General features: G+C 44.6%; 1 protein-coding gene across 6 annotated transcripts in view; it reads left to right on the top strand.

The window, feature by feature from the left end:
* The window catches only part of FARP1 (FERM, ARH/RhoGEF and pleckstrin domain protein 1), a 257460-nt gene that overhangs the window by 221312 nt on the left and 10071 nt on the right, over positions 1–26077 (top strand). For all 6 annotated transcript variants that reach the window (XM_064143856.1, XM_064143858.1, XM_064143857.1 and 3 more), the window contains 6 exons: positions 85–174; positions 2295–2428; positions 13893–13974; positions 17349–17586; positions 19825–19955; positions 22803–22871. In XM_064143856.1, the coding sequence (XP_063999926.1) occupies positions 85–174; positions 2295–2428; positions 13893–13974; positions 17349–17586; positions 19825–19955; positions 22803–22871 (744 nt within the window). The remainder of the gene's footprint in view (positions 1–84; positions 175–2294; positions 2429–13892; positions 13975–17348; positions 17587–19824; positions 19956–22802; positions 22872–26077) is intronic.

The raw sequence follows: 26077 nt of genomic DNA, 5'->3' as shown, positions 1-26077 counted from the left end.
TGAGTAATTGTTGTCTGCAGCTTTGTGCTACAGAAAGCAGCTCCATAAAAGCAGATGAAAACCTAATGTGTTTGCAATTTGCAGAGATTCCCAACTGAGAAGGCTTACTTCATTGCTAAAGAAGCAGCCACCACAGAACGAACATACCTGAAGGACCTTGAAGTCATCACATCGGTATGTTTACTTTAGCATTACTCATGAAGCACGTGAAGCCCTAGTCAGCAGTAGCATTTCATCTGCTCCATTTAACATCTTAGCTGTTCCATACTACTTCTGTATTCTCTGCTGTAGGTATTCTCTGCAGTACACAGGAGCACAGCTCTAGGGAGCAGAACATAGAGAACTGCATTGTGGTTAGTAATGTGCACTATGAAACTATATCAGGTTAAGGAACTCAGGAAAAGTTCACTTCTGTTTTCTTGCTCTCATACTTCATGGTTGTAATTACTGAAAATGCCTGTGGCTTTTCAATGGCTTCTCTTAAAACCAAAGTACCTGCCTAGTGGGACATATAAATGTTTTCTCCTGGATAAAATGCCCTCCATTTAACATGTGGAGCACCTATTTGAATGATTCTGATTTTTCAGTAAGTGAAACTGTTAAGTCATTGATGTATAGCATCTGGTCAGACTGACTGCTAAAATCACCAAGGCATAAATGTGCCTTCTTTGCACATATACCAACAGTCATCTTTAACTTCCAAGATTTGGCCTTAAATAACAGTTATATCTAAAAGAGTGCTGGATCCAAAGTCCTTCATGGTGTTTCAGCAGGGCTGCCAGCTTCAGACCTCCCAGCTCTTTAATCACCAAGTGTGTAAAACCTTCATCGAGTGTTGTGGTAAGGATAACATGCTGCAGAGAAGTGACTGTTCCTGTCATCTGGGAACCAGGGAGAGACACCTTCTTCCCAGTTTCTCGTCTGTTTCAGGAGCCCAAGTGGCCAATGCAGATGAACTGAAGCTTGCTCAGGCACAGCCATTGCAGGCTGGAATGGCATGGCTGCTACAGGCAGAAAGATAGCTGTGGCTCTACTGCCTGCTTTCCTTGGCTTTCTAGGAAGCCCAGGCAATAAGAGAAGAGGCCAGGTCCTGTAAGATGGTGGTAATGGCTCCAGTCTCAGCAGCAGATACTCTGTTTTCATTTTCTACTTCACCCAGTGACTGCAGATGCAGAATGTTTTAGTTCATCAGAGCTAAACACCATTTTCCCCCTGGCCTTTATTCTTGTGGTAGGCAAATTAGAATTTGCTGTACCATCAAGAGGCATACACCTCTCTGTGAACTAATCATCAGGCTCATCAGCTGAGCTTCACAGATGACTGGCTCAGAAGGCCACAAAAGGGTGAACAAATAGCCAACATCATTGGAAACAACAGAAAGAGGAAGTGTCATGCATGAAGTTTGAGACTTGGTAGGCATGCAGTTCTTCCATTTTAGCTCGACTTGGTGCAGAGATGAAGCAGGGGAGAGGGAGACTTGAGAGGGATCTCTCTGTCTCAGATCTAGGTCAGCTCCAGGTGATGTAGTGCCAATCAAGATTACTGTAACAGCCTTCTGTGGTCCCAACAGCCTTTTAGGCACTGCTGAAGTTCAGTGTAGAAGGCTGGAAACCCCTCAGGGCAGCAAGTAGTGATACCATGTTGAAGCTAATAGTTTGTCACCTTGGCTGACATCACCTGTAGGTTTGTCAGAGTGAAATAAAGAGAATATAGAGCAAAACTGAGCAGGAGCAGTTGCAGTCTTAACAATGCACTGATCTTTCTGTTTTCTGCTAATAGCTCCTTGTCTTGGAAGTGCAAAATGCCTTCATTTCACTTGTTCATTTTGCAGAATGCATAATGTTCTCAATCTGCACACAGCAGCATGGGCTTGAGTGCTTGCTGCACCAGCTCCTGTCACAGAAGTTTCAGACAGAACTTGCAAGAAAATGCAGAGCATAGTTTTTGTTTTCACTGGAACACTTCCAAGTGTTGCAAGTGTTGCACTACTCATTCTCTTGCACCTACAGCACTTTCAAATTCAGTTTGTGTTGACCAGCCACTTTGGGCTTGAAAAGAGTTTTCAAGGTTTGACCAGTGATAGCAAACAGGAAAGGAGTTTCTGTTTTAAATATGCAGGGCCTGACCACCAAGAAGAACACAAGTTTGGCATGTAAGAGTGTCAAAGGTAGCCTGAGTTACACTCCTAGTGCCAGCTACGTAAGGTCCTTCCTGGGTTAGGTGTATAAAGACAGCAAATGATCATCCTTGCTGCATTCCATCCCCTGATAACTCTACTTCTTTTTTCTTTGTAGTGGTTTCAGAACGCAATAAATAAGGAGGATTGCATGCCTGAAACACTGAAAAATGTCATTTTCTCCAACTTTGAACCTTTGCACAAATTTCACACTGGTTTTCTCAAGGAAATTGAGCAGAGACTTGCTCTGTGGTAAGCTGTTTGGTCGTTACTTACCTGTGTTGTTTCGTGCGCGGCAGCCTTTTTGCGTTCTGTTTTTGACAACCCTTTGTGATTTACTGTGGTGATTCATTTGTGAAAGTCAGAGGTGTTGGTTATTGACAGACTGGGAATACAGAATCGTGCTGTGTTCATGTTTGCTCAACAAACTGTTGTTCAGGTGTCTCACTCAGGTACAGACGTGCAAATGAGATCGTAAGTCTGGATGAAGCTTGCTCTTGCCAAATGTCAGTGTTTCTGTGTGGCAGCTCTTCTGAAAAGCACGTTGCAAGCAAGGCTCATCAGCAATAAAAAGGGAGGGTTTCTGTCCCTCCCTCTTTAGTAGGTGTAGACAGGGGGGAGATTTCAGAAGCTGTCTTCCCATTCTGCAGCTTCACAGCTTTGACATTTCCAGGTTCTGCTGTGGACTCTGCAGATTGACAGCACGTTTGAATTATAGGCTGGGCTTAAAAATTCTCTATCCTTGGGACAATAGTGACACTAAAACACAGCGTTCTTGGGAAATAGCTATGTGGTGACTAATTTTTCCCTGGCAGCACACAGAAGCCCCTCTCTTTACTCTGATTTGACCTATCTGGGCTCTGTGTGGGCATTTTTTTGGTAGTTTATCTTCATTGTTGGGACCCAGCTTTTCCTTCATGGTTAGAAAAGTGACAACAGAAAATCACATGAAAACAAAGCAGCCAGACCTGATGAGTGCTAATCAGTTTAATGCCTCTTCAATTAATCAAAACAAAAGCAAAACACAGTCTTTGTGTGTGTGAATTTAGTTCTTATGGTGAGGAAGGTGATTGAATGAGAACACAGCACATGGCAGACTAGTGCTATCCAAACCTGTCCTGCACAGCTCCAGAATTAGCAGGTATTTTCAAGGAAGGAGAGAATGTGACACTGCCCCTTAGAGCTGACATCCTCGTCCAGGACATAAGGTTAATCCTAAGGCAGGTGCTGCATGGCAAATCTGCTTGTTGTCTCCCTTTTCTTATTGGGCTGCTACTGTTTTAATCTGGTCAGGATTCTTACTGGTGCTAATTGCTTTCCAGTAAGGAACATTTATTGCAGGCACTTCAAGAAAGCTCTTTCAAATGTTATAAAATGGTGATTTTCTTTTTCCTCCAGCTGTGTGGTAGGATTAACCATAGTTGGGGTTAATTCCCAATAGGCTGGGGTTAAGAGTGTGTGATGAGAACAGGAAAATGTGTGCAGTTAGTAAAGGGCTGAGTTCTGATCTCTATCAGACCAGTCCAATCTAACAAGCATGATGGGTGTTGATTCCTGGAGCAAAGGCTGAAATAGAGATTCTCCCTGTATCTTTCTGGTTGCTAATGGCATTACAGGTGGATGACAGCCTCCAGTTCAGGTGTGATGTTTATCAAAAATTGGATGATGCTGCAAGAGCAGCCTGCTGAGGAAAGATAGCATTGCAGTATGTGAGGGGGGAAGGTATGTTAAAAGAAAGAAGATTTAAGCAGTAAGACTTTCCATGGTTTGGTTTTGTTACTCCTTTTCAATTAGCTTTTTCTAGACCTGAGTAAGCCTTTTGTTTCCCAGCTTTTCCTTGTATCCTAAGGCTATGATTTCACAGAGCAGTGAACCTCAGTTTAAGGCTGCTCATATAATGCTTAAACTGCAGCTAACCTGTGATATCAAATGCTGATTTGCTATCAAGTTACTTTACAATCCAAATGGTTCCAAAATATTCTGCTGAGGTAAGTTTCTCACAGCTGGGCACCTCATTCTCACTTTGTCAGCTCAGCTGTTTCATGTCCTTCCACACTTAGCATAAAGCTGCTGGGAGCTTCGTGTTGGCTTCTCTGATTCACTTGACAGAAAAGCAGTCATGTTCCTGTCCATGGTCTGCATCTAGTTTGCAACCAACAGCATGGGCTTGCCTAACTTAGTTCCACTGTTGTAGGTGGTGTTTGTTTTTAAAGTTCTGGAAGATTTTAATATGTGCTTTAGGAAAAGGAGGCAGATGAGACTGGGTAGGTTTAGAGTGGACATTAGGAAACAGTTTTTCATGGAGAGAGTGGTCACACACTGGAATTAGCTGCCCAGGGACGTGGTGGAGTCACTGACCCTGTATGTGTTTGAAGGTCATTTGAACATGGTGTTTAGGGGTATGGTTTATGGTGAATCTTGTAGAGCAGGGTTATAGATTGGACTTGATGATCCTGAGGGTCTTTTCCAGTCTGGATATTTCTGTGATTCTGTGATTTGCTGGCCAGTGTTGTTTTGAAGGTGTTGGTGCTGAGATAAGCTGCAAGCAATAAACTATCCTGTAGAGATTATTGTTTAATTAAAGAGCAAGTGACAAAAACAATAATATCCCTCAGCATGTAGAGGAAGAAGCTGATAGCAATGTGGTAGGGAATTTCTTCACCAGTGTGGTCAAGGTTGTTTAGCTCAGTGTCTGTACTTCTGTGATCATACCTCTGTCTTTAGCCCCAGGAGATTTTAAGACAGTGGGCTTTGGTGGTGTTCACCACTGCAGTGCAGAGCACTCCTAGCCTTTTCATCAGCTATGTAGCCTCTCATGGGCCTGCCAGAGCTGATGGCACTGCTGCAGGCAGGTGTGGGCAGGATTCAAGCCAACTCATTTAAATCTGACTCTACTGCATCAGCTCTTTCCAGACAGGTGAAGGGGGGGAAGAAGATAGGATGCTTGTTCTGAGATATGAGCTTGCACTGCATTTGTTAATGTGGTGTGTCCTACAAAAAAATGACCTTTGAATGAAAGAGCTGTGGACTTCAGCTACTAGAAGCCTCTAGCTACCCAAGTGTGTTGTGGGAGCTTGTCCAGGAGGAAGAGGCCCCCACAACAGGTCATCTGTGTTTGCCTAGTGAGTAGGATGCTGGATTTTATCAATTTGAGGTGCAGTTCATCCTGCTTGCTCTGCCTAGCCATCAGTGTGTTTGTCTAAGGTTTGTTTCATGTGAGAATCTGTTATGGGAGGCTATTCCCTGGGCTCTTACGACTTGGATCACATTCAAACTGATGCTCTGCAAAAGAGCTGTGAGGAGAGCAAGGCCAGGGAAGGTTCACAGCTAACAATTGTTAGATGACTCTGTGCTTTTAGTTTGTTAAAACATTTACAGACATCTAGTATTTGGCTAAAAGAAGCTAAGGTTGCACATGTTATTAAAAGCATTTCTGGCCTGCTCAAAGGCTTTTGAACTTTTGAATCTGCAATCAGAAGCAGGCTATTCACTATTGAACATCTTAAGGACTGATATCCTTTTGACCCACTTATAGATTCTGGCAGGTTTTATTTGTCTCTTCACTCAATTCACCCATTTTTCCCTTCAGTCCTGCATTCCTAGGAGCATCAGTCTCAGTGTCTCATGCATAGTGATATAGTTTTTAGCAAGACATGAATTGATGCCACCTGCAGAATTTTCCTGCAGCCAGTGTTTTTTTGGGCCATGAAATTGAGTAGATTCCTGGTGGCTTTATTGTGCTGCATCCTAAGATCAGTGATACCATGCTAAGGGTGATGTTTTCTGCCCTGTTTGTGGTGTTTCACAGCCAATGAAGCTGCTCATGAATCTCTTCAGTTGCCCCAGCTTTGCTGAGCCCTCTGTTTACAAGGCTGCCCATGTTCCTGGGACTCAGAGAAAATACTCCACTAGAGGCCTTGTGGTTTGAGGAATCACAGAATCATAGAATCAACCAGGTTGGAAGAGACCTCCAAGATCATCCACTCCAACCTAGCACCCAGCCCTAGCCAGTCAACTAGACCATGGCACTAAGTGCCTCAGCCAGGCTTTTCTTGAACACCTCCAGGGATGGTGACTCCACCACCTCCCTGGGCAGCCCATTCCAATGCCAATCACTCTCTCTGGGAAGAGCTTCTTCCTAACATCCAGCCTAGACCTCCCCCGGCACAGAGCAAGGATGACCTTTGGTGGATGCAAGCAGGCTGCCAGCCGGTATGGGGCTTTGCCTTATTGCACAGCATGGGAGGAGAAGGGAAAAACAGCAGGAAGCAACCTGAAATGGCAGATGGAACAGAGCACATCCACGCTGTCCTGTTGCCAAGTGCCAGGAGAGTTGTGAGTCCTGGTCTTGGGTACCAGAATTCGTCCAGGTTGCTCCACAGCAAAGCTTTGGGTGCAAGGTCAGGAGTTCCGAACTGGTTTTGCTGGGACATATGGGATCTCAGTGACTGAAAAGCTTGCTCCTATTTTTCAGGGCCCAGGAGTTTTAAGGCAAGGAGGAAGAAGTGTAGGTTGTGCAGGCAATGGGAGACATGCTCTCTTAACATCCAGCCAGTTGAATCTGAGAAGTCAGTTACTTTTTACTCCTTCATTTCTGTAATGCATTTAATAAACTGTTAATTTGGGCCTCAAGTTCCATTTTCCAGCCAAAAAAATTGAGCTCATCTTCCCACACCCTTTTAAGTGTTTGTACTGCAAGTTTCTGAGTGAGTTTCTGTGAAGTCTGACAGAGGATGCCAAATCACAAGCCATGGATTTCCCTCCTTGGCCAATTGCTAAGCACTGCAAGGAGCAATACTAGGGCAAGCCATTTTTGCCTTTGGATGCTCTATCAGGTAGTATGAATTTACATTTTAGGCCTTATCCATGTGCTAGGAAGAAAAATCATTACATACCTCTCAGAAATGCAGACAGACTCATCTTCTCTCAGAGAAGGCAGTAGTTTGACTCCCTGCAGAACTGCCTCTCAGTATTACCAGATGTGGCTGAGAAATGTGTGGCTGGTAATTTGGGAAAAAAAAAAAAAAAACAAACCAAAAAAGCTCTTAGATCTTAGCATATGAAAGGAGAAGGCTCAATGAGTATTCATGAAAGCCAGCTTGAAAACCTGTAATAAAAAGCACTCGGGGAAGTATAGGAAGATGAGCTAAATGCTGATTCGTTACCCATTTTTTGTTTGGGAAGTAGTACTTGCGGTCAGGAAGAACAGCCTAATGAACAGTTTATATAAACAAGGCACCAGCCCTTATCTGCCTTCCCAAATGCACAAGTGCTGAGTGTTCAGCTGGTTCTGCATGCCTAGTGAAGAGGGATGAAGAGGATGGTTTCAAAAGCGTTCCTGTCCTGCGTACAGAAATGAAGTACATATTATAGTGTAAACCTGCGAGTCAGGCAGTGGGGATTGCTGAGACAAAGGCATTAAGAGTGGCTTAGTGCCAAGGCATTGCTTTCTCATTTGAGAGGACAATTTGCATTGCTGAACTCACTTCTGAGTACTTCTGGGGATGAGAGCCATGCTACACCCAAATGAATTTGAACTGTTGGGAGAGAGATTGTCCAGGATCCATTAGTCATGCTCAGAGCCGTGTTGCGTTCATCTCTGCGCCTCTCCTGGCGAGGTGTTCCCAGGACTGACTCTGAGGAGGTCATGTGGCAGAGTACAAACGGTGTTGTCTTTTTGGTATATTTCTCTGCAGTGGTGTTGCTTACTCTGGTCTCTTACCATTTAAAACATTACTGATGCATGCTTGCTGTAGGTTGGATTTCTTCCACCACAGGGAGAGACAGCCTACGGTCATTATATATGTGTGCTCACTCCCTGAAGGTTTGATGGGACTCTGGGAAGCTCTGGTGGCTTCATCACTACATTTTTGAGGCTCTGAGCAGTGTTTCATGCACCACTTACTGCTGAAAGGACAGCTGCAGTGTTGGCTGGAACGGGCAGGGCAGGAAAGAGGCAATGTGTTACAGCAGGGTGTGAGCAAGAGAGAGGGTGGTTTGCTTTTGTTGACTCTTCCTTTCCAGTTAAAAAATGCCTCTCTTATTTAAACAGCAGTTGTAATGGGGAATTCTCTCCTATTATTTCTTAATATTAGAGCTTTAGTTAATAATACTCTTTAAAAGTCAAATGCAGTGCTGTTCCTGAGCACATAACAGAAGGTCACACACTGTAAGTATCAGTTGTTGCAATTGATGTTTTTTTCTGCAGTTGAAGTACTGCAACAGATTTATGTTCAGCTGGAGACAAACTCTCCATTGAGGAATCTTTCTCTCCTTCTGTGCTTTCCCACCATTGCCATCAGATTTCTGTTCCTTCTAATGCCATTCCTGGATGGTTGAGGATATTTTGGGCAGACTTAAGATTTCTTTATATTCTCTTTTTTTTTTCCATGATGTACACTGAAAAGTTTATGTAGTTTGACAATCCAACATAGCTCATTGCTTAGTGCCTCTAAGAGAAGCTGGTGGCCACTGTTAGTAATAGAGAGTGGCTAAGTTTTTCAGGTACAGAAGGTTTGTCTTGCAAGGGCCTCTTTAGAGAAAAATAGGAATAATATCTCCACTCTTTGGCATTTGAATGGCTTTAGACCTCCACACACAGTGTCAGCGGGGTGAGGGCACATTATGTGTGTGGAAAATAGCTCCTACATTTTCTATGGAGCTGGGAGTCATAAATCAGCTCCTGATGGAAATTTGTGAAGCCTAGTCCCTGAGCTCTGTCCCTTGTCACTGGCAGATAGATACCATGTTCAAACAGTGACCCGTGAAAACAAGGAGTAAGGAGAACAATTTAGCCATCGATGCACAACAAATGAGCAGCTTCTTTACCCTGCCAGCAAGCTGAGTGTTGTTACTCAAAACATGCACTGCAGGGAGAGCTCTCTTCTCTGCTGCTGTGCTTTGGGCTGTTGAAGCAGTAAAACACCCTCTGATGGACTGAGGTTTTGGGGTTTATTTTAATATCCCAGGTATTTAGATTATTTTTAGGGGAGGGATTCTTCCTACTTATTTGGGATTTGCATGTTGAGGAGCTGGGCCAGAGGGCAGTGTAGCATAGGAGTCTGTGATGGTTTGGGTGTTCCCTGCTCCCCCGCACTTTGGAATTCACCCAGACTAGACTCAGCCAGCTCTGGAAACTGAGTGAAGCTTATTATTTACAGCTTAGCACAATATACAAGCAGATATTTACAGTATATACAGTTATATACAGAAGTATACAAGGTAAAAGGTAATACAGAAACACAACAGCCCTCCCAGAAACCTGAGTCCCCAGGGGGGGCTCCCACCCTCTCCTTCACCTTCCCCCTACCCCTCTCAACCTTACCCCAGTCCCAAGGAAGAATGGAGGTTTGGCCAGGGGGCTAGGAAGCAAAGTGGATTAGTCAGAGAAACAGAGGGTGAGGTTAGAGAGAGAGATGCAGCTCGGAGCTCCCCAGCAGGAGTAGTGAGTGCCTTATCTATGTTTTGATTCATGTTCTTATACATCTCAGCAAGCCTATGAGGGAAGTAGACATCACCATTGTTTTCCTTTCACAGCCTATAATCTAGTCCTTCTCACCAAAACACTTTAGCTAGCACAGGGTTAGTCTGAAGTCCCAGCAAGAAGCTGGTATGGAGTGGAGAATGAGATTTAAGAGACAGATGTGAAGCCATCATGTTACCCTATGCCTGACTTCAGCTTTTCTTAGGGTTCCAGTTCTTCCAGTAGTACATATCAGCCTGCAGCACAGGCTGCCTTTGTTGACCTGGGCTGAAGACTCTGGTAGAAATCAACTCTTCCCTGCTCAGATGGAGAGAGGCTGTTGCTTTTCACAAATCTCCTCCTGTCTCTGCCAGGATTCAGAATAAAATTTGAAAACCCTTTATTTGTTTTCTAAAAAAAAAGCATCAGATCACTCTGTGAGTATCCCAGTATCACCAAGGTTGGAAGAGACCTCACAGATCAGCAAGTCCAACCCTTTACCACAGAGCTCAAGGCCAGACCATGGCACCAAGTGCCACATCCAATCCTGCCTTGAACAGCTCCAGGGACGGCGACTCCACCACCTCCCCGGGCAGCCCATTCCAGTGTCCAATGACTCTCTCAGGGAAGAACTTTCTCCTCACCTCCAGCCTAAATTTCCCCTGGCGCAGCCTGAGGCTGTGTCCTCTTGTTCTGGTGCTGGCCACCTGAGAGAAGAGAGCAACCTCCTCCTGGCCACAACCACCCCTCAGGTAGTTGTAGTAAGTCATTGAAGGGGAATATTCCTGGTTCTCTGTGTGTGACCAGTGTGATGATACGCTGTGCAGGCAGCCAGTGCTGTCTGTGCTGAAGAGGGACCAGGGGGGCAAATTTTAGGAAATAAGGACCTGACTGTTCAATGAACAAATGTACTAAATATTAGCTGAAGTTCACAAAGTCAGTGGAAGCACTCAGTATGACTTCAGTCATCTTGGAGCTAGTCTTTGAGTAGCTCTCTAGCAGATAATAAATTTGCAACAAGTATTCTAACCAATGCTTATTGTAGCCTTGAGACAGACAAACCATTTCTATTTAGAGATAGCAGCACTCTGTAATGCTGTACTTAGTATTTATCCTGGCAATAAATCACAAAGGTACCAAGCTGCTGAAGTCCATTAGATTAATTACAGTGCAGAGATGTAAGAAAGGATCCTAGCAATGCCAGAGAGTTAGAGAATAACACATGAAGTGAGAATTCTTCTAGAGACAATTACCAAATACCACATTGTTAACTGGCAGAAAAACGAATTCAGCTGGCCTTGACATTTCTGGGATTGTGTACAGCAGCACAGCATCAACCATTTGGGATGGGACTCTGCATGCTGGCTGCATGGGTGAAAGGCAGCTTTCCCTTGCTTCTTGCCAGCACATTGCTACTGTCCTAGACTCCAAATGGTTGTGGTTTTCAGTTGGGAGCACTCTGGTAAGCACCACTTTGAGCAGAGCTTGGGTGGCTGGAATGTTTTATTTACAGCCTCTCAGAGGAACTCTCAATGGGGGAGAGCTACTGGATGGATAGGGAATGGGAGAAGGGAAAGCAGGAGACAGCATAGAGGGGAGATTCTGGGCACTGAGGCTGCCCAGAGAGATTGTGGAGTCTCTTTCTCTGGAGACTTTCAAAACTCACCTGGATGCATTCCTGTGCAAACTACCCTGTGTGATCCTGCCTTGGCAGGGGGGTTGGACTGGATGATCTCTGGAGGTCCCTTCCAACCCCTAATGTTCTGTGATTCTGTGAGATAGAATCATAGAATCATCCAGGTTGGAAGAGACCTCCAAGATCATCCAGTCCAACCTAGCACCCAGCCATGTCCAGTCAACCAGACCATGGCACTAAGTGCCTCAGCCAGGCTTTGCTTGTGCACCTCCAGGGACAGCAACTCCACCACCTCCCTGGGCAGCCCATTCCAATGCCAATCACTCTCTCTGTGAACAACTTCCTCCTAACATCCAGCCTAGACTTCCCCCAGCACAACTTGAGACTGTGTCCCCTTGTTCTGTTGCTGGTTGCCTGGGAGAAGAGGCCACCCCCCACCTGACTACAATGTCCCTTCAGGTAGTTGTAGACAGCAATAAGATCACCCCTGAGCCTCCTCTTCTCCAGGCTGCACACCCCCAGCTCCCTCAGCCTCTCCTCACAGGGTTTGTGTTGACTTAACTGAGGCTTCCTGGACTTTTATTCTCAGGTAATCTGGAAGCTGTAGCCTTGTAACTAAAGTTTTGCTGTTCCTTGCAAACAAAGACCATTTTGGGTGCATCTTTGGACTGCAGTAGCGTTTAGATCGTGTAGTGCTTTTGCAAAACTGGCAATGCTAATTAAAGTTACCATTGGCACAGCTCTGGTGTAACCTTTGGGCTCAAAGAGAAACATTAGAAGTCTCGTTGGGAACTGTATTTTTCTTTCTTAAATAGGCACATGACTGCCTGGGAGACATAACACAATAAGAAATAATTAAAGACAGCCTGTGAAACTGGCTTGATTGTTCAAATGAACATGTAACAAACCCTTGTTTATCAACCCAGTCTCTGTCTATTGAAGGATAAAATAGGAGGTGTTACCATGTAGTATTCATAAGCTGCACCCATCACATTTCCCAGTTATAAAAGCATTCAGAGATGTTATCCAGCATGAATATAACCGTGCTTAACTTAAAAATAATAATGAAAAAAGAAGTCTGAATAGGCATCTAGTCATGTTACAGTATGGATTTTTAAAAACCAAACAAAACCTAGGTATTACCAGGGAAAGTATATTCCTAATGACAGCTGCATCCTGCAGAGATTTACCACCTAGTCATCCACTTAGTCCTTCACTGCATAAGGATGGATGTTCGGAGGAAGTTCTTCCCAGAGACAGTGATTTGCCATTGGAATGGGCTGCCCAGGGAGGTGGTGGAGTTGCCATCCCTGGAGGTGTGCAAGAAAAGCCTGGCTGAGGCACTTAGTGCCATGGTCTGGTTGATTGGATAGGGCTGGGTGCTAGGTTGGAGTGGATGATCTTGGAGGTCTCTTCCAACCTGCTTGATTCTATGATTCTATGTGGGAGTTGACCTGATTTTTAAAAATTGAGGACACAGTCTCAAGTTGTGCCGGGGTAGGTCTAGGCTGGATGTTAGGAGGAAGTTCTTGACAGAGAGAGTGATTGGCATTGGAATGGGTTGCCCAGGGAGGTGGTGGAGGCACCGTCCCTGGAGGTCTTCAAGAAAAGCCTGGCTGAGGCACTTAGTGCCATGGTCTAGTTGACTGGCTAGGGCTGGGTGCTAGGTTGGACTGGATGATCTTGGAGGTCTCTTCCAACCTGGTTGATTCTATGATTCTACATTAAAAGCCACACTCCAGGAAACCTGGATTCAGAAGTAGAAGTTGGAAAGGGGGAGGAGACAATGCTCCTCTCCACACCCCTCCTTAATGATTTTATTTTGATAACCTAACTTGGTCAGAGCAGATCAGTAACAGTTAGGCTCTTAGATTCATTACTTTTTCTCCTGTATTCTCTAGCATATGTGTTTGGATTCAGTCTCAGTGTGGTATCTCTGCCTGTCTCACACGTGGGTTTAGAAGCAGGAATATCTCTTTCATGAAGAGCTGGTTTGCATTCCTCTCAAAGGCAGTACCCACCCAAGTGCAGCTGGCTGGGTGGGAGGGAGCAATTTGCACTTTTAGTACCAAAAGTAAGTGACACACTAAAAGAAAATTCCTGATTCCTGCCAGTATGTAATGCTTACTAGTCAAATGCAGATTCCAGACTGATGGGTTTTTTGTTTGTTGGGTTTTTGTGTGTGTGTGTCCCACTGTCCCTTGCAGAAGCAGAAAGCTTTTCAGAGGAGGCACACCTGGGGGTGCTGTGCCAGGGTGCAGTCCTTGTTTCTGAACAGTTACATTTTTGCTTAAAGACCATGTATTGCAATGAGATTTTGATGTCTTCCCTTTTTCCTCAAGCCATTTCCAGCCTTGTCTGGTGTGTTTAAAATGTCTAATGCTTCAGCTAAGTGCCAGCCCTTTCTGTTGTTGAGAGTGGAAGCAAGGCAGGGGGATGGGCACACCGTATTTGGGAATTACGTGTCCATCAGGAAGATTCTTCGCACACTCCTCAGTAAAGGAGTATGGGGGTCAGGAGCTTAAAAGAAATGAGCTATTGAGTTCCTTTCTGTGCCTGTAAGTGATTATGTGGTTTTATTGCATGACTGAAATGTGTGATATTTCTTTTGCTGACAGGGAAGGCCGCTCTAATGCTCACATTAAAGGAGATTACCAAAGAATCGGAGATGTTATGCTAAAGAACATTCAGAGTATGAAGGTAAAAGTGATCCCATAACTATTAAGCTTTGACACAGATTAGAATCACTGTGCTTTTCATTTTCATGTGATGTTGCCTTGTGTGCTGTTTTTCTCCAGTTGTAATCAAGGCTTCTGCTTTAAAACTTCCATTTGAAGTAGCAAGCATTTGGAGAGCCCTGAGATTTCAAAATTGCAAGCTGATTTTAAATTGCCTAGCCCTTTTCCTCACTCCCTTCTCCAAATATAGGAACAAGGAACACACAAATTCAGAAACATTTCTTTCAAATAAGAAGGCAAAATGATCAGAATTTGTATGGCTGTGTGAACACTGACTTGTTCATACACCTGTTAGCGTGAAGGTGTTGCAGAAGTGGAGCCCGTAACCTGGGCTGGTTTGATTTGAGAAACATATTTGGTGCACTACACTGCCAGGTTAGATGAAAGGGATTTGAATATATGCAAATGAAGAGAAACTGAGAGCCCTGGGGATCTTTATTCTAGAGAAGAGAAGACTGAGATGAGATCTCATCAATGTCTATAAATATCTGAGGAGTGGATGTCAAGTGACTGGGGCCAATCTCTTTTCTACGGTCTGCAACAGTAAGACAAGGAGCAACAGCTACAAACTTGACCATAGAAGGTTTCACCTCAACATGAGGAGAAACTTCTTTACAGTGAAGGTGATGGAGCACTGGAACAGGCTGCCCAGAGAGGTTGTGGAGTCTCCTTCTCAGGAGACTTTCAAAACCTGACTAGATGCATTCCTGTGCTCACTGCTCTAGGGGATCCTGCTTTTGACAGGGGTATTGGACTCAGTGATCTCTGCAGGTTACTTCCAATATCTAATACCTGTGATTCTGTGAAATAATTGCCTCCGATCCATTTAAAGTACAAGGCAAAACAAATATATGAACTGAAAATCTAGGCATAATGTTCAGCAGACTTTTCATCTGCTCATATTCTGGGCAGAGTGGTATTTTTGATGCCTCATATTACTGAGCAGGCAATGTGGAAGGCAGGCACAGGAGGCTGTGAAAATCTTACAGGCTTTTGCAGCACAGAAAGAGAGAACACACAGCTCACCTTATTATAATCACAGTATCACCAAGGTTGGAAGAGACCTCATAGATCATCAAGTCCAACCCTTTACCACAGAGCTCAAGGCTAGACCATGGCACCAAGTGCCACGTCCAATCCTGCCTTGAACAGCTCCAGGGACGGCGACTCCACCACCTCCCCGGGCAGCCCATTCCAGTGTCCAATGACTCTCTCAGTGAAGAACTTTCTCCTCACCTCAAGCCTAAATTTCCCCTGGTGTAGCTTGAGGCTGTGTCCTCTCGTTCTGGTGCTGGCTGCCTGAGAGAAGAGAGCAACCTCCTCCTGGCCACAACCACCCCTCAGGTAGTTGTAGACAGCAATAAGGTCACCCCTGAGCCTCCTCTTCTCCAGGCTAACCAATCCCAGCTCCCTCAGCCTCTCCTGGTAGGGCTGTGCTCAAGGCCTCTCCCCAGCCTCGTGTAGCTATGCATCCAGGTAAGCGTGTGCCAAAGCATGACACAGCATCATCAACATATGGATCTCAAAGTGCTCTCAAAACTTGATGAATCCTTCCTTGGTGATTGCCACCTCAGCATTCTGCAGCCTTGAAACCTTGTCTGGAGGAAAGGACAGTTTGATTTTTACAGCTCTCCCAAGACATGAGTTAGCACAGGGTTTGTCTTTCAGAAGGATAGAGAGAGATGAGGAGAGGTTAAGTGCTGTACAAGTGATCATACAGCAACTCAGAAAAAGAGAATGTAGAAATCTTGATTTACACTCCCCAACACAAACAGATTTGTCACCCATAAGGTGCCCTTACCCTTTCTGCCTTTTTCTCTCAAGACACAATTCAGAAATGTTGGAAGAGACACAGGGAGAACATTTTACCTCCATCTCTGCCCTCAAGAAGTAGACACCTTTTCACAAACAGTTTTTGGAGTCTCAGCTTCTGGCAGACTCTGCTCCTACTCGTGGTACCTTGCAACACAAAATTGTGTGTCTGCAGTCTGCAAGTCCCTCTGGCACATGTTTAACAGCAGCATTACAATGTGCTTTCATCTTCACCATTCTCCCCTTAGATTTTAATCACTTGACTCTGAGAACAGTCACCTGTGTTGATAAGCACAGGTATTTGAAGGAAAGAGGCAAAGCTGAATTTGACTTAACTGCCCTGGAAATGGTAGTTAAAACTCTACATGTTTATCATGAGACCTGTTAAAAGACCTCAAAACTGGCAATCTTTGTTTAATTAACACAGGGATAAGGTTAAGAGCAAGTAATTAAAGGGCTGTCTCTGCAGGAGTCCAGAGGGTCTGCTGTGTACTCGCTTAAGTTACAGGTCTGTAAAATTAATATGCAGTGTATGGAGGAAGTGTCTTGGCTGTAGGAAAAGTACATCTCTTATAAGGACATCCCAAATCACAGGGAAGAATGAGTTGTTTCAAAAAGCACAAGATGTAGAATAAACCAAACTGCCTTCTGAAGTCCAACAGATGCAGTCAATTTCCTTCTGAGCTGGTTAACATTCTGCTGTATGCCAGGAGACTTTATTTGGCAGCTCAGAGACACTGTGTGCATCTTGAAGAACCAGTTCACCTATTCCAGAACATGAATGAAGCCCCTATGTTCATTGTTAACAAAAAATACTGCTGAATTCTTTTAAATGGGAATTGTGAATGCCTAGGGTACTGGGACCTGAGTGAAGTTACATATTTCATGCACACGTCATTCACTTGCTGGAGCAGAACTCTCCTGCTGCCAGTAGGATCGTCTTAGAAACTGCACTAGTGAGAAGAGGACATAATTGAGGGATGAAGAACTCTGACATAACCATTTCTGTCAGACAGCTCCTCTGTCCTTGCATTTGTTCAGATTCCTAGAAGATGCAACATCTTGTTAATAAAAAGGAAGCAGAAGGTAGAAGTCCTTTTGCTTACATCTCAGTTCCCCAAAAGCACCTAAGAGGACTGGGGCAATTAAATCCCTTTATCCTCCTAAAAATTCATTTGCATGATCTGACTCTCTCCCCATTGCATCTGCTTACGTGAGCAGTGTTCATGTTATCTCCATGCCTTTGAGTTTCTCACTGGTATCAGACTTAGTTTTGTTTATTCACATACTTTTGTTTTACAGAGAATGCAGAGGGGATGGGGGGTCTACTTCAAACAAGCAATGCCATTTCTCTTTTTCAAGTGAATATTGGAGTCATTGTGCTCTACGGTGATTTTGTTTGCAAAATCCCACCTGCAGTGCTAGCTGGATGTTTACTGGAATGGGTTTGGACTGAGTCATGTCTCACAGTGATTGCTAATAGCTCTACTACATGTTTTTTTTCCTTTCTTTGTGCCTACAAAGCAACTGACAATTCACCTGAGGAAGCACAATGAGATTTTAATTGAGTTGGAGAATGGGATCAAGAACTCTCGCAAGCTGGAGACCTTTTGCAGGGATTTTGAGCTACAGAAAGTCTGCTACTTGCCTCTGAATACCTTCCTTCTCAGACCTTTACACAGACTTATGCACTACAAGCAGATAATGGAGAGGCTTTGCAAACACTACCCACCAGACCATGTAGACTTCAGGGATTCAAGAGGTAAGTGAAAGAAAACCCACCAATTCCTGGAGCTGGGGAGCAGCATCTGGAATCCATTACAGGTGCATGGATGGACTTTAAAAGATGTGGGGCTTTTTTCAAACCTGCATTGAAAGAGGATTGAGTTGCAAGATCTAAGCACTCAGAAGACCAGAAGTGGTAGGATTAAGGTTACTTTTGTATACATGTTATGCCACAAGTACTTGGAAGAGAAATCTGCTGGGAGTTATTAAACACACAGAAATTACATGCGGTTCAGGAAGGCACTTGAACTGAAAACAGTTGGGAACATACCATAGGTGTTTGTCTTGTGCCTGGCTTCCCCTAGAGATCCACTAGGAGCACAGAGTACTAGCCCAGGTGAACCCTTGGTCTGACAGTGTGGCTGCTGTTATTATGTCCTTAAGTGTCACTTGTCTCTAGCTGCAGACATACTGTTCACTCTCTTACCATTTCCATGGTTTGCTTCAGGAACTCAAACTGCCAACATATCTTTCTTTCCAAACGTGAAGAAAATTTCTGCCTACAGTCTGACCTCATTGCCTGCTGTTTGTCCCTGATGATTTGTTTTCTTCCTATCTTAACCCCATCCTCCACCCCCACTGTAAGCTACCTACGTGTGAGGGTAGCTGTGTTACCTGTACAGTTAGTACTCTGTGCAGATCCATGGAAGAACCTGAGCATGCCAAGCAGTGCTTGGCATGATGGCTCCCAGCTGTATTAGCTGAGTTAGCTGGCTAAGTTCCCTTAGATGCCATGTGATGAGACCCACAGCAGGCAATGCACAGGATGGGGAGGTAACTTATTTGGAGGTCCTGGGCACTGAAGTGCTGTGTGACACAGATGTTTGCCAAAATGTAGCTACTGCCTGATCATCTCAAGGAATGCCTTCATTAGTTTTAGCCAGAGAGTGCAGCTGCCATCAAGGTTTGATTTCTGCTCCACGTTTGGAATGGATACAAGCACAGGATTCAGGGATGTAAATAAGAGAATATGAGGACAGCATGACTTGAGATAGCATTACTCTGGGATCAGTGGCTTACTAAGGTGTTTGCAAATATTTGTTAAAGATCAGAGTGTAAAGGAAGCAATAAAAATGGGAGATGTGGATGTGAATTTCAACAGAGAGCACAGGTAGATGTACCACACACTGAGCAAGTAGAAAGAGGAACCACTCTCAGTGTTCCCTTGGCTGTGTGCTTTTTTAACTGAATGACTATAAGTGCTCTTCTAGTACACTGTCCATCGGTGTTCAGCCCAGACTGCTCAGCTGTTCAGGTATATCAAGGAGATGCTCATGAACATGATGGCATAAGAAGCTAGCCTGTGAGCTGGTCCCCCTGAAAACAAGAAGTGGTAAAGTGATTTTCAGTTTAGACTTACTGTGTTGTTGTCACAGCAAAAAGAGAAGACATGGGAAGCAGATTTGGCACAGGAAGCCTGGGAACTGAGCCTGCACTGGTTTGGCTTCTGCTACCACAGAGCGAGACTTCACAGCGCCTGCTTCCTTCTGTATCCCACCACTTCCTTCTTCACAAAGCAAACATCCCTTTCCATGCTGAAGATGTTCCTTAGGAAAATCACTCCAAGGTGTTAGGTCACTTGTTGTTGGTCATGTCTTTGAGAAGTATGAAACAGAGACATGGTGCGATTCAGTGACAGCAGCCTTTGTAGTTCTCATTGCTGGGACTGAAGATAGACCCCAAGATTTCTGTGTTTACCATATGAAATGATACAAGAAGTGACACTGCTATTTTCTGCAGGCAGGAGGGGAAATGCTTTTTTTTTTCAGCCATAGAGAAGGTCCCAAGATTAATTGGACATGTAGGAAATTAAATCATTCTTTGGTCATCCTCCTTGATTCAAGTATTTCTCCAAAGTTCCCGGGGCTAAAATAGAGCAAAATTTTGTTTGAGGAAATAAAGTGTTGCTTCATTACAGCACTCCACCCTCTCCACTCCATAAGATGATGTCTTTAGTTCATGTGGTTTGTAGTCAAATAGCTTTACACTGTGAAGGAGAAGAGTATCATAGAATGAACCAAGTTAGAAAAGACCTTCAAGAACATCCAGTCCAACCTGTCACCCAGCCCTGTCCAATCAACTATACCATAACTTAAGACTGGGTAGCACAAGAAAGGTGATGTTCATGAGCCAGGTGGTGCAGACGAAGTCCATCTTTCTTCTTGAACATTTTTGTACATTTTTGACATGCATTTTGTGTTTTTTGTCCACCTAGCTGCTTTGGCTGAAATTTCTGAAATGGTGGCTCAGCTTCATGGCAGTATGATAAAGATGGAGAACTTCCAGAAGCTGCATGAACTCAAGAAAGACTTGATAGGCATAGACAATCTGGTGATCCCAGGAAGGGTAAGCAAGCAATGTTGTGATCAAGGTCTGATAAAGTTCAAAGTATGAGATGTGTTTACCTGTTTCTTAAGAGCAGCTCTGAAATTGCTTTTCCCCATATGAACCTTTTCCTCTCACCAAAAACTATTGAATGTGTAACTGATAATACATTGAAAACAGCAGCCCTTGAAGTGGCAAGAGACAGTCACCTTCATTAGCTTTTCACTGCTTTTATTAGGCTGATTTTATGTAAAGATTTGGATGTGTGCAGGCAATTCCAAACGTCTGTTAAAACAGAGATGTAGAAATAGAGTATCTATCACAGCACTCAGAGCTTGAGCAGTTGCACATTCTCTCATTTCTTCGGCCCCTGTTTTGGTTTTGGGTGGGTTTTTTTTGCACCTCTTTATACTGGAGCACAGCAGATTAAAGGAAAGCAAGACATTTGTGCTGGAGGACCATAAGCTCTTTCACAACACCTAGCTTCAAAACACATGGCCCTGGGGCCAAGCAGTCTCTTTAGCTTGTTTGTAATGTTAATAATTTTGGAGGCAGTGTTGCCTCAAGTCAACACTTCTAATTGTGTTATAAAAATACCAACATCTCTCTCTTCCTTGTCATACTTCTTTAAAAATGGAGGCTTACTTCAGGAATAAAGGAGCCTTGGTGTAGCATTTGTAGCTTTTCTTAGGTGCATGTGTGTCTGTGCATGCACGGTTGAGTGTTTCCTGTTGTTGAAATAACAACACTCCCCTGACTTGTGTTTGCAATACACAGCACCAGTACTTGCAGCAACAAACTCTGAGGAAAACGCATCACTAGACTGTTCTCACTCCTTATGCATGTCTTGGAAACAGTTTGGGGGAAAAAAGATGTTTGGCATTGAACTGCAGATATGGCAGAGCTGGAACTTGCCCTGCAGCCTGACTGACCAGCCCTGATGCACTGCTAGGCCACCACTCAGTGAAAGTCACATCCTGAGGTCTGCTTGCCATGCCCTGTCCATATCTAGTGCCACAGTGGGATGATGTCTCTAGGTGCAGAGAGGCAGCTTGCTGAGCTCTCTAGGGTCTAGCTCATTTAAAGATTCAAACGTTTAGGAGAGGCTTGCAGCTGATCTGCCATTGGAAAGGCACTGCTTAGCAGAGGTATTTACAGATTCATGGCTGTTCCTTGCTCCCTGACTTTGCCTCTTCCCTGTCTCCCAAGCAGCTGCCACAGCTCATGCCTCCTTCCACAGGCTGTTTGCTTCCTTGGCAAGCCCCTCAGGACATTTCACAGCCTGTGCATATCTCTATCACATTGAATTAAATGCTGTCATCGGCTGTTTCTGCTACCCCTAGTCTATTTAAAGACAGAGCAGTCTTCCTGTCCTAGGAAGTTCAAGAAGGCGGCAAACAGGGGGCACAGATTGTTTGCCTGCCAAGGTGAAACGCATTGGACACCATGCTCTGTCACATGCCCAAGTTGTTGTTGCTTCCAGCCCTTTAGAGGCTCTTCTGGCTCTGCCTGAAGTCCCTGCCCCAGTACAGGCTGGGCTGGGAGGCAAATACCACTGTCGCCCATGGCTGAACTGCACATCTCAGAGGAGAAGTCTGATACTAGGTCACTGATTCAGTTGTCCTAAAGGGGGCTGTAGGTAACCAACTTCTTCATGTCATCCAAGACTGGGGTCTCTGCTGCCACCAAGCTGCTTTCTATATTGGATGTTAAAATATCCCATGGTCAGTTGTGCTTGCACTTGTTGGTAACCTGCAGCTCTCGATTCATGTGTTCACAGAGCAGTGCTAAACCTGCTAGTGACTATTATGTAGTAGTGTATAAACAGAAATTATGATTAATACTCTTTGGTAGCCAACAACATCTTCCTGTGGCCTCTCTGGTAACATAAGCCTACTGTGATATAGGCATAACTGCCCCAGCCACTTTTTCCTCCCCTGAGCCTTTGTGCAATGTAATTAGAGAGGACTGGACACATCACTGCAACCCTAAGGCGACCAGAGTACCTCTCTGAACAGATTAAACTTAGCCATCTTATTCCTAAGATGCAGGTGATTCTGGTGCTTTATGTGCCTTTTACATGAACAGTTATCAGTAGAAAGACTGTCATAAATAAATTTCAACCTCTTGAGAGAAGCTGGAGGGAGTTACTGAAAAATGATATTTTCATGGGTTCCAGCTAAGTGGAAGGGTAAGTTACAGTGTAGCTCACAGCAAGCTCAGGAAATCCAGCACTTTTAGCAAGTTTCAGTTGTGCTACTTTCCCTATAATTCTATCCCTAAACATTATTGAATAATTTGATCTGAATTACTGCACTGTATTATATGACATGGATAATGTGCAGTTATAGGATAACTCATGCTGCCAGGCAAATTTCCTTCTTCTTGTGCTGCAGAAGGTGATGTTGATTTGTGTAGCTGGTTCTACATCTCAGTGAGGAGCTGTATATGCTGTATGCATAGCAGAAGTCACCAATGACTAACCAATATCATACAGGCCAAATTATCATTATGTTATTACATCATTTGTGTCATGAAAAAATCCTCATTCACAGTATCACAGTATCACCAAGGTTGGAGGAGACCTCACAGATCATCAAGTCCAACCCTTTACCACAGGAACTGTCTGAAGGAATAAATATTGGGGCTTTCTAAAAATGAATGAAAGACTGTGAAGGAGTTTTATCATAAAGACAGTTATTAATGGAAAGAAATTATCCTGTAAGTAAGCTATTTAAGGAAGAAAATGTCTTGGGGACTGATAGTGAAATCAGTCCTATGACCAAGCAGCTGCAATTGCATAATAATAAAAAATGATCATCATTTTTGCAGAAGATACCTATTTGTTTTGTCCTTGTTTTCCCACAGGAGTTCATTAGACTGGGCAGTCTTAGTAAGCTGTCTGGAAAAGGTTTACAGCAACGGATGTTCTTCCTGGTAAGCAAGAAAGCTTTTTTTTCCTGTAGGTAATGCAATGTAACTATAGGCAACACTAGACATACTGTTAGACTTGAGTTGGGAACTGCAGTCAGTATGTTTTTAACAGCCTTACTTACAGGTTAACATGATACATCACCTACGCAGCTGTTAAAGAGGTATGAGCTGCTTGTTAAAGAGGTATGTTTCCCAAACCAAATGTTCTCTTTATAACTGCATCTTACAAAGATGAAACGATTTGTTTTTATACAGCACAGTGAATATGATGATAAAATAATACTTCCTAGCACATTGTCTTAAATAAAAGCAGAGTTGTCACGAGATGAAAAGTGACACCAGGGTTAGTGATCTTGTCCAGAAAAAGATAAAGTCACAGTGTCACAGGATCACCAAGGTTGGAAGAGACCTCACAGATCATCAAGTCCAACCCTTTACCACAGAGCTCAAGGCTAGACCATGGCACCAAGTGCCACGTCCAATCCTGCCTTGAACAGCTCCAGGGACGGCGACTCCACCACCTCCCCGGGCAGCCCATTCCAGTAGCCAATGACTCTCTCAGTGAAGAACTTTCATGGTGATATGAACTGCATCATGTTCTCAGGACATGTTGCAGAACCAAGTTTCTCCACAAACCATCCATTTTCAGCATGTTGACAGACTTGCCCTTACCTGGTGATGCATTTTGTAGTTCTTGCTCTAGGAAAGGTTATCTCCTCCCATCTCAATCACAGCATTTCCAGGTCCACAAAAACTGACCAGATGGTTTCTCCATTATTTTCTTCCCAGCCAGTTAATTTGCTGCCAAGCTCCTCATCCTGCTGTGGCTGAGCCCTTGGTGCTAGGTACTCAGATGCCCAGCAGAGTGCATAGATTTTATAGTCTGGTATTACAGAGCAAAACACTGAAGAGTCAGTGCAGTGTGGCAGGAAAACAGGTTCAAGAATCATAGAATATAAGGTCAGAGGGGCACCTCAAGGATCACTGGGTCCAAACCTTCTCAGCAAAAGCATAGTCTAGACAAGATGGCCTAGCACCCTGTCCTGATGAACCTTTTAAGTGTTCCAAAGTTGGGGAAATATTTCCTTGACTTCTTGTATGCAAAAATGAATCACAGAACTCCAGGGGCTGGAAGGGACCTCAAAAGACCATCTAGTCCACCTCCCCTACCAGAGCAGAATCCCCTATACCAGATCACACAGGAAAGCATCCAGGCAGGTTTTGAATATCTCCAGAGAGGGAAACTCCACAACCCTCCCTAGACAGCCTGTTCCAGTGCTCTGTTACCCTCACGGTGAAAAAATTCCTCCTCATGTTTACATGAAACTTCCTATGCCTCAACTTCCACCCATTGCCCCTTGTTCTGTTGTCAGGCATCACCAAGCAGAGCCTGGCTCCAGCCTCCTGGCACTCACCTTTTACATATTTATAAACATTAATGAGGTTGCCCCTCAGTCTCCTCCAAGCTAAAGAGCCCCAGCTCCCTCAGTCTCTCCCCTTAAGAGAGATGCTCCATTCCCTTACTCATCTTCCTGGCTCTATGCTGGACTCTCTTAAGCAGTTTTATGTCCCTCTTGAACTGGGCAGCCCAGGACTGGACACAGTACTCCAGATGTGGAGTGAAGACAACAGGTGCATAGAAAAGCTTGTGAGTGTGCTAGGTTTTATGAGATGTTTGACATTTAATCTGTCAAATGATCCACAGATAAAACTGATGAATTTGTCTGGTCCATTAGAGGCACTAAAGAGGAAGCCCCCAGTGTCAAAGACTGGTCTGTCTCTAGCCCCAGAATGTTTTGGAGGTAAAATCCTGTGTCAGTGTTCTGGGACTCCAAATGTGATCATTGGCAAAATTAAATCGCCCTCTAGTGGCTGTTCCGCGTAGCTTCCTGAGTCCTTGCTGCTGGCTTGTAGGTGTCTGTGGCCAGAGCTCTGTTTCACAGTATCACAGTATCATCAGGGTCGGAAGAGACCTCACAGATCATCAAGTCCAACCCTTTACCACAGAGCTCAAGGCTAGACCATGGCACCAAGTGCCACGTCCAATCCTGCCTTGAACAGCCCCAGGGACAGCGACTCCACCACCTCCCCGGGCAGCCCATTCCAGTGTCCAGTGACTCTCTCAGTGAAGAACTTTCTCCTCACCTCCAGCCTAAATCTCCCCTGGCACAGCCTGAGGCTGTGTCCTCTTGTTCTGGTGCTGGCCACCTGAGAGAAGAGAGCAACCTCCCCCTGGCCACAGCCTCCCCTCAGGTAGTTGTAGACATCAATAAGGTCTCCCCTGAGTCTCCTCTTCTCCAGGCTAACCAATCCCAGCTCCCTCAGCCTCTCCTCGTAGGGCTGTGCTCAAGGCCTCTCCCCAGCCTCGTTGCCCTTCTCACAGGGTACAGTTTTCTTGATGCAACTGTCTGGTTTGAGAAAACCATCCACTGACCAGGGTGACCCAGTGAAAATATGCCCTGTGTTTTATGGCAGCAAGATGTAGGCAGTGGTTTCACATGCTCTCAACAACTGCTCATACATGCAGAAAGCACTACAAACTGAGATACTTGGTCACTTCACCTTGTTATTTCTAATCTAAAGCCACCTACCTTAAAACAAGTCTTTCAGCTTCCTTCCAAATATAGGGAGCTCTAGAGAGCCACTTAATTCATAAACATTACATTGTGCACACCTCTTCCAGGTATGCTTGCTTGCCTTTCCACACAAATTGGAAGAAAATAAAGGCAAAACTTACTCTTCTATGGCTTTGAAGTATGCTTGAGTGTGAAACATGTCCCTGCAGAGGGATCTAGAGAGGCTGGATGGGTGGGCAGAGGCCAATGGGATGACACTTAACAAGGCCAAGTGCAGGGTTCTACACTGCACCACAACAACCCCAAGCAGTGCTACAGGCTGGGGACAGAGTGGCTGGAAAGCATCCAGGAAGAAAGAGACCTGAAGGTACCAGTAGATAATAGGCTGAAGATGAGCCAGGAGTGTGCCCAGGTGGCCAGGAGAGCCAATGGCATCCTGGGCTGCATCAGGAGCAGTGTGGCCAGTAGGACAAGGGAGGTTATTCTGCCCCTGTGCTCAGCACTGGTCAGGCCACACCTTGAGTCCTGTGTCCAGTTCTGGGCCCCTCAATTCAAGAGGAATACTGTGATATTGGAACATGTCCAGAGAAGGGCAGCAAAGCTGGTGAGAAGCCTGGAACACAGCCCTGTGAG

Source organism: Pogoniulus pusillus, chromosome 5 (genome assembly GCF_015220805.1).
Source record: "Pogoniulus pusillus isolate bPogPus1 chromosome 5, bPogPus1.pri, whole genome shotgun sequence".
Lineage (NCBI taxonomy): Eukaryota > Metazoa > Chordata > Aves > Piciformes > Lybiidae > Pogoniulus > Pogoniulus pusillus.
This window is presented reverse-complemented; position numbering and strand designations above follow the sequence as displayed.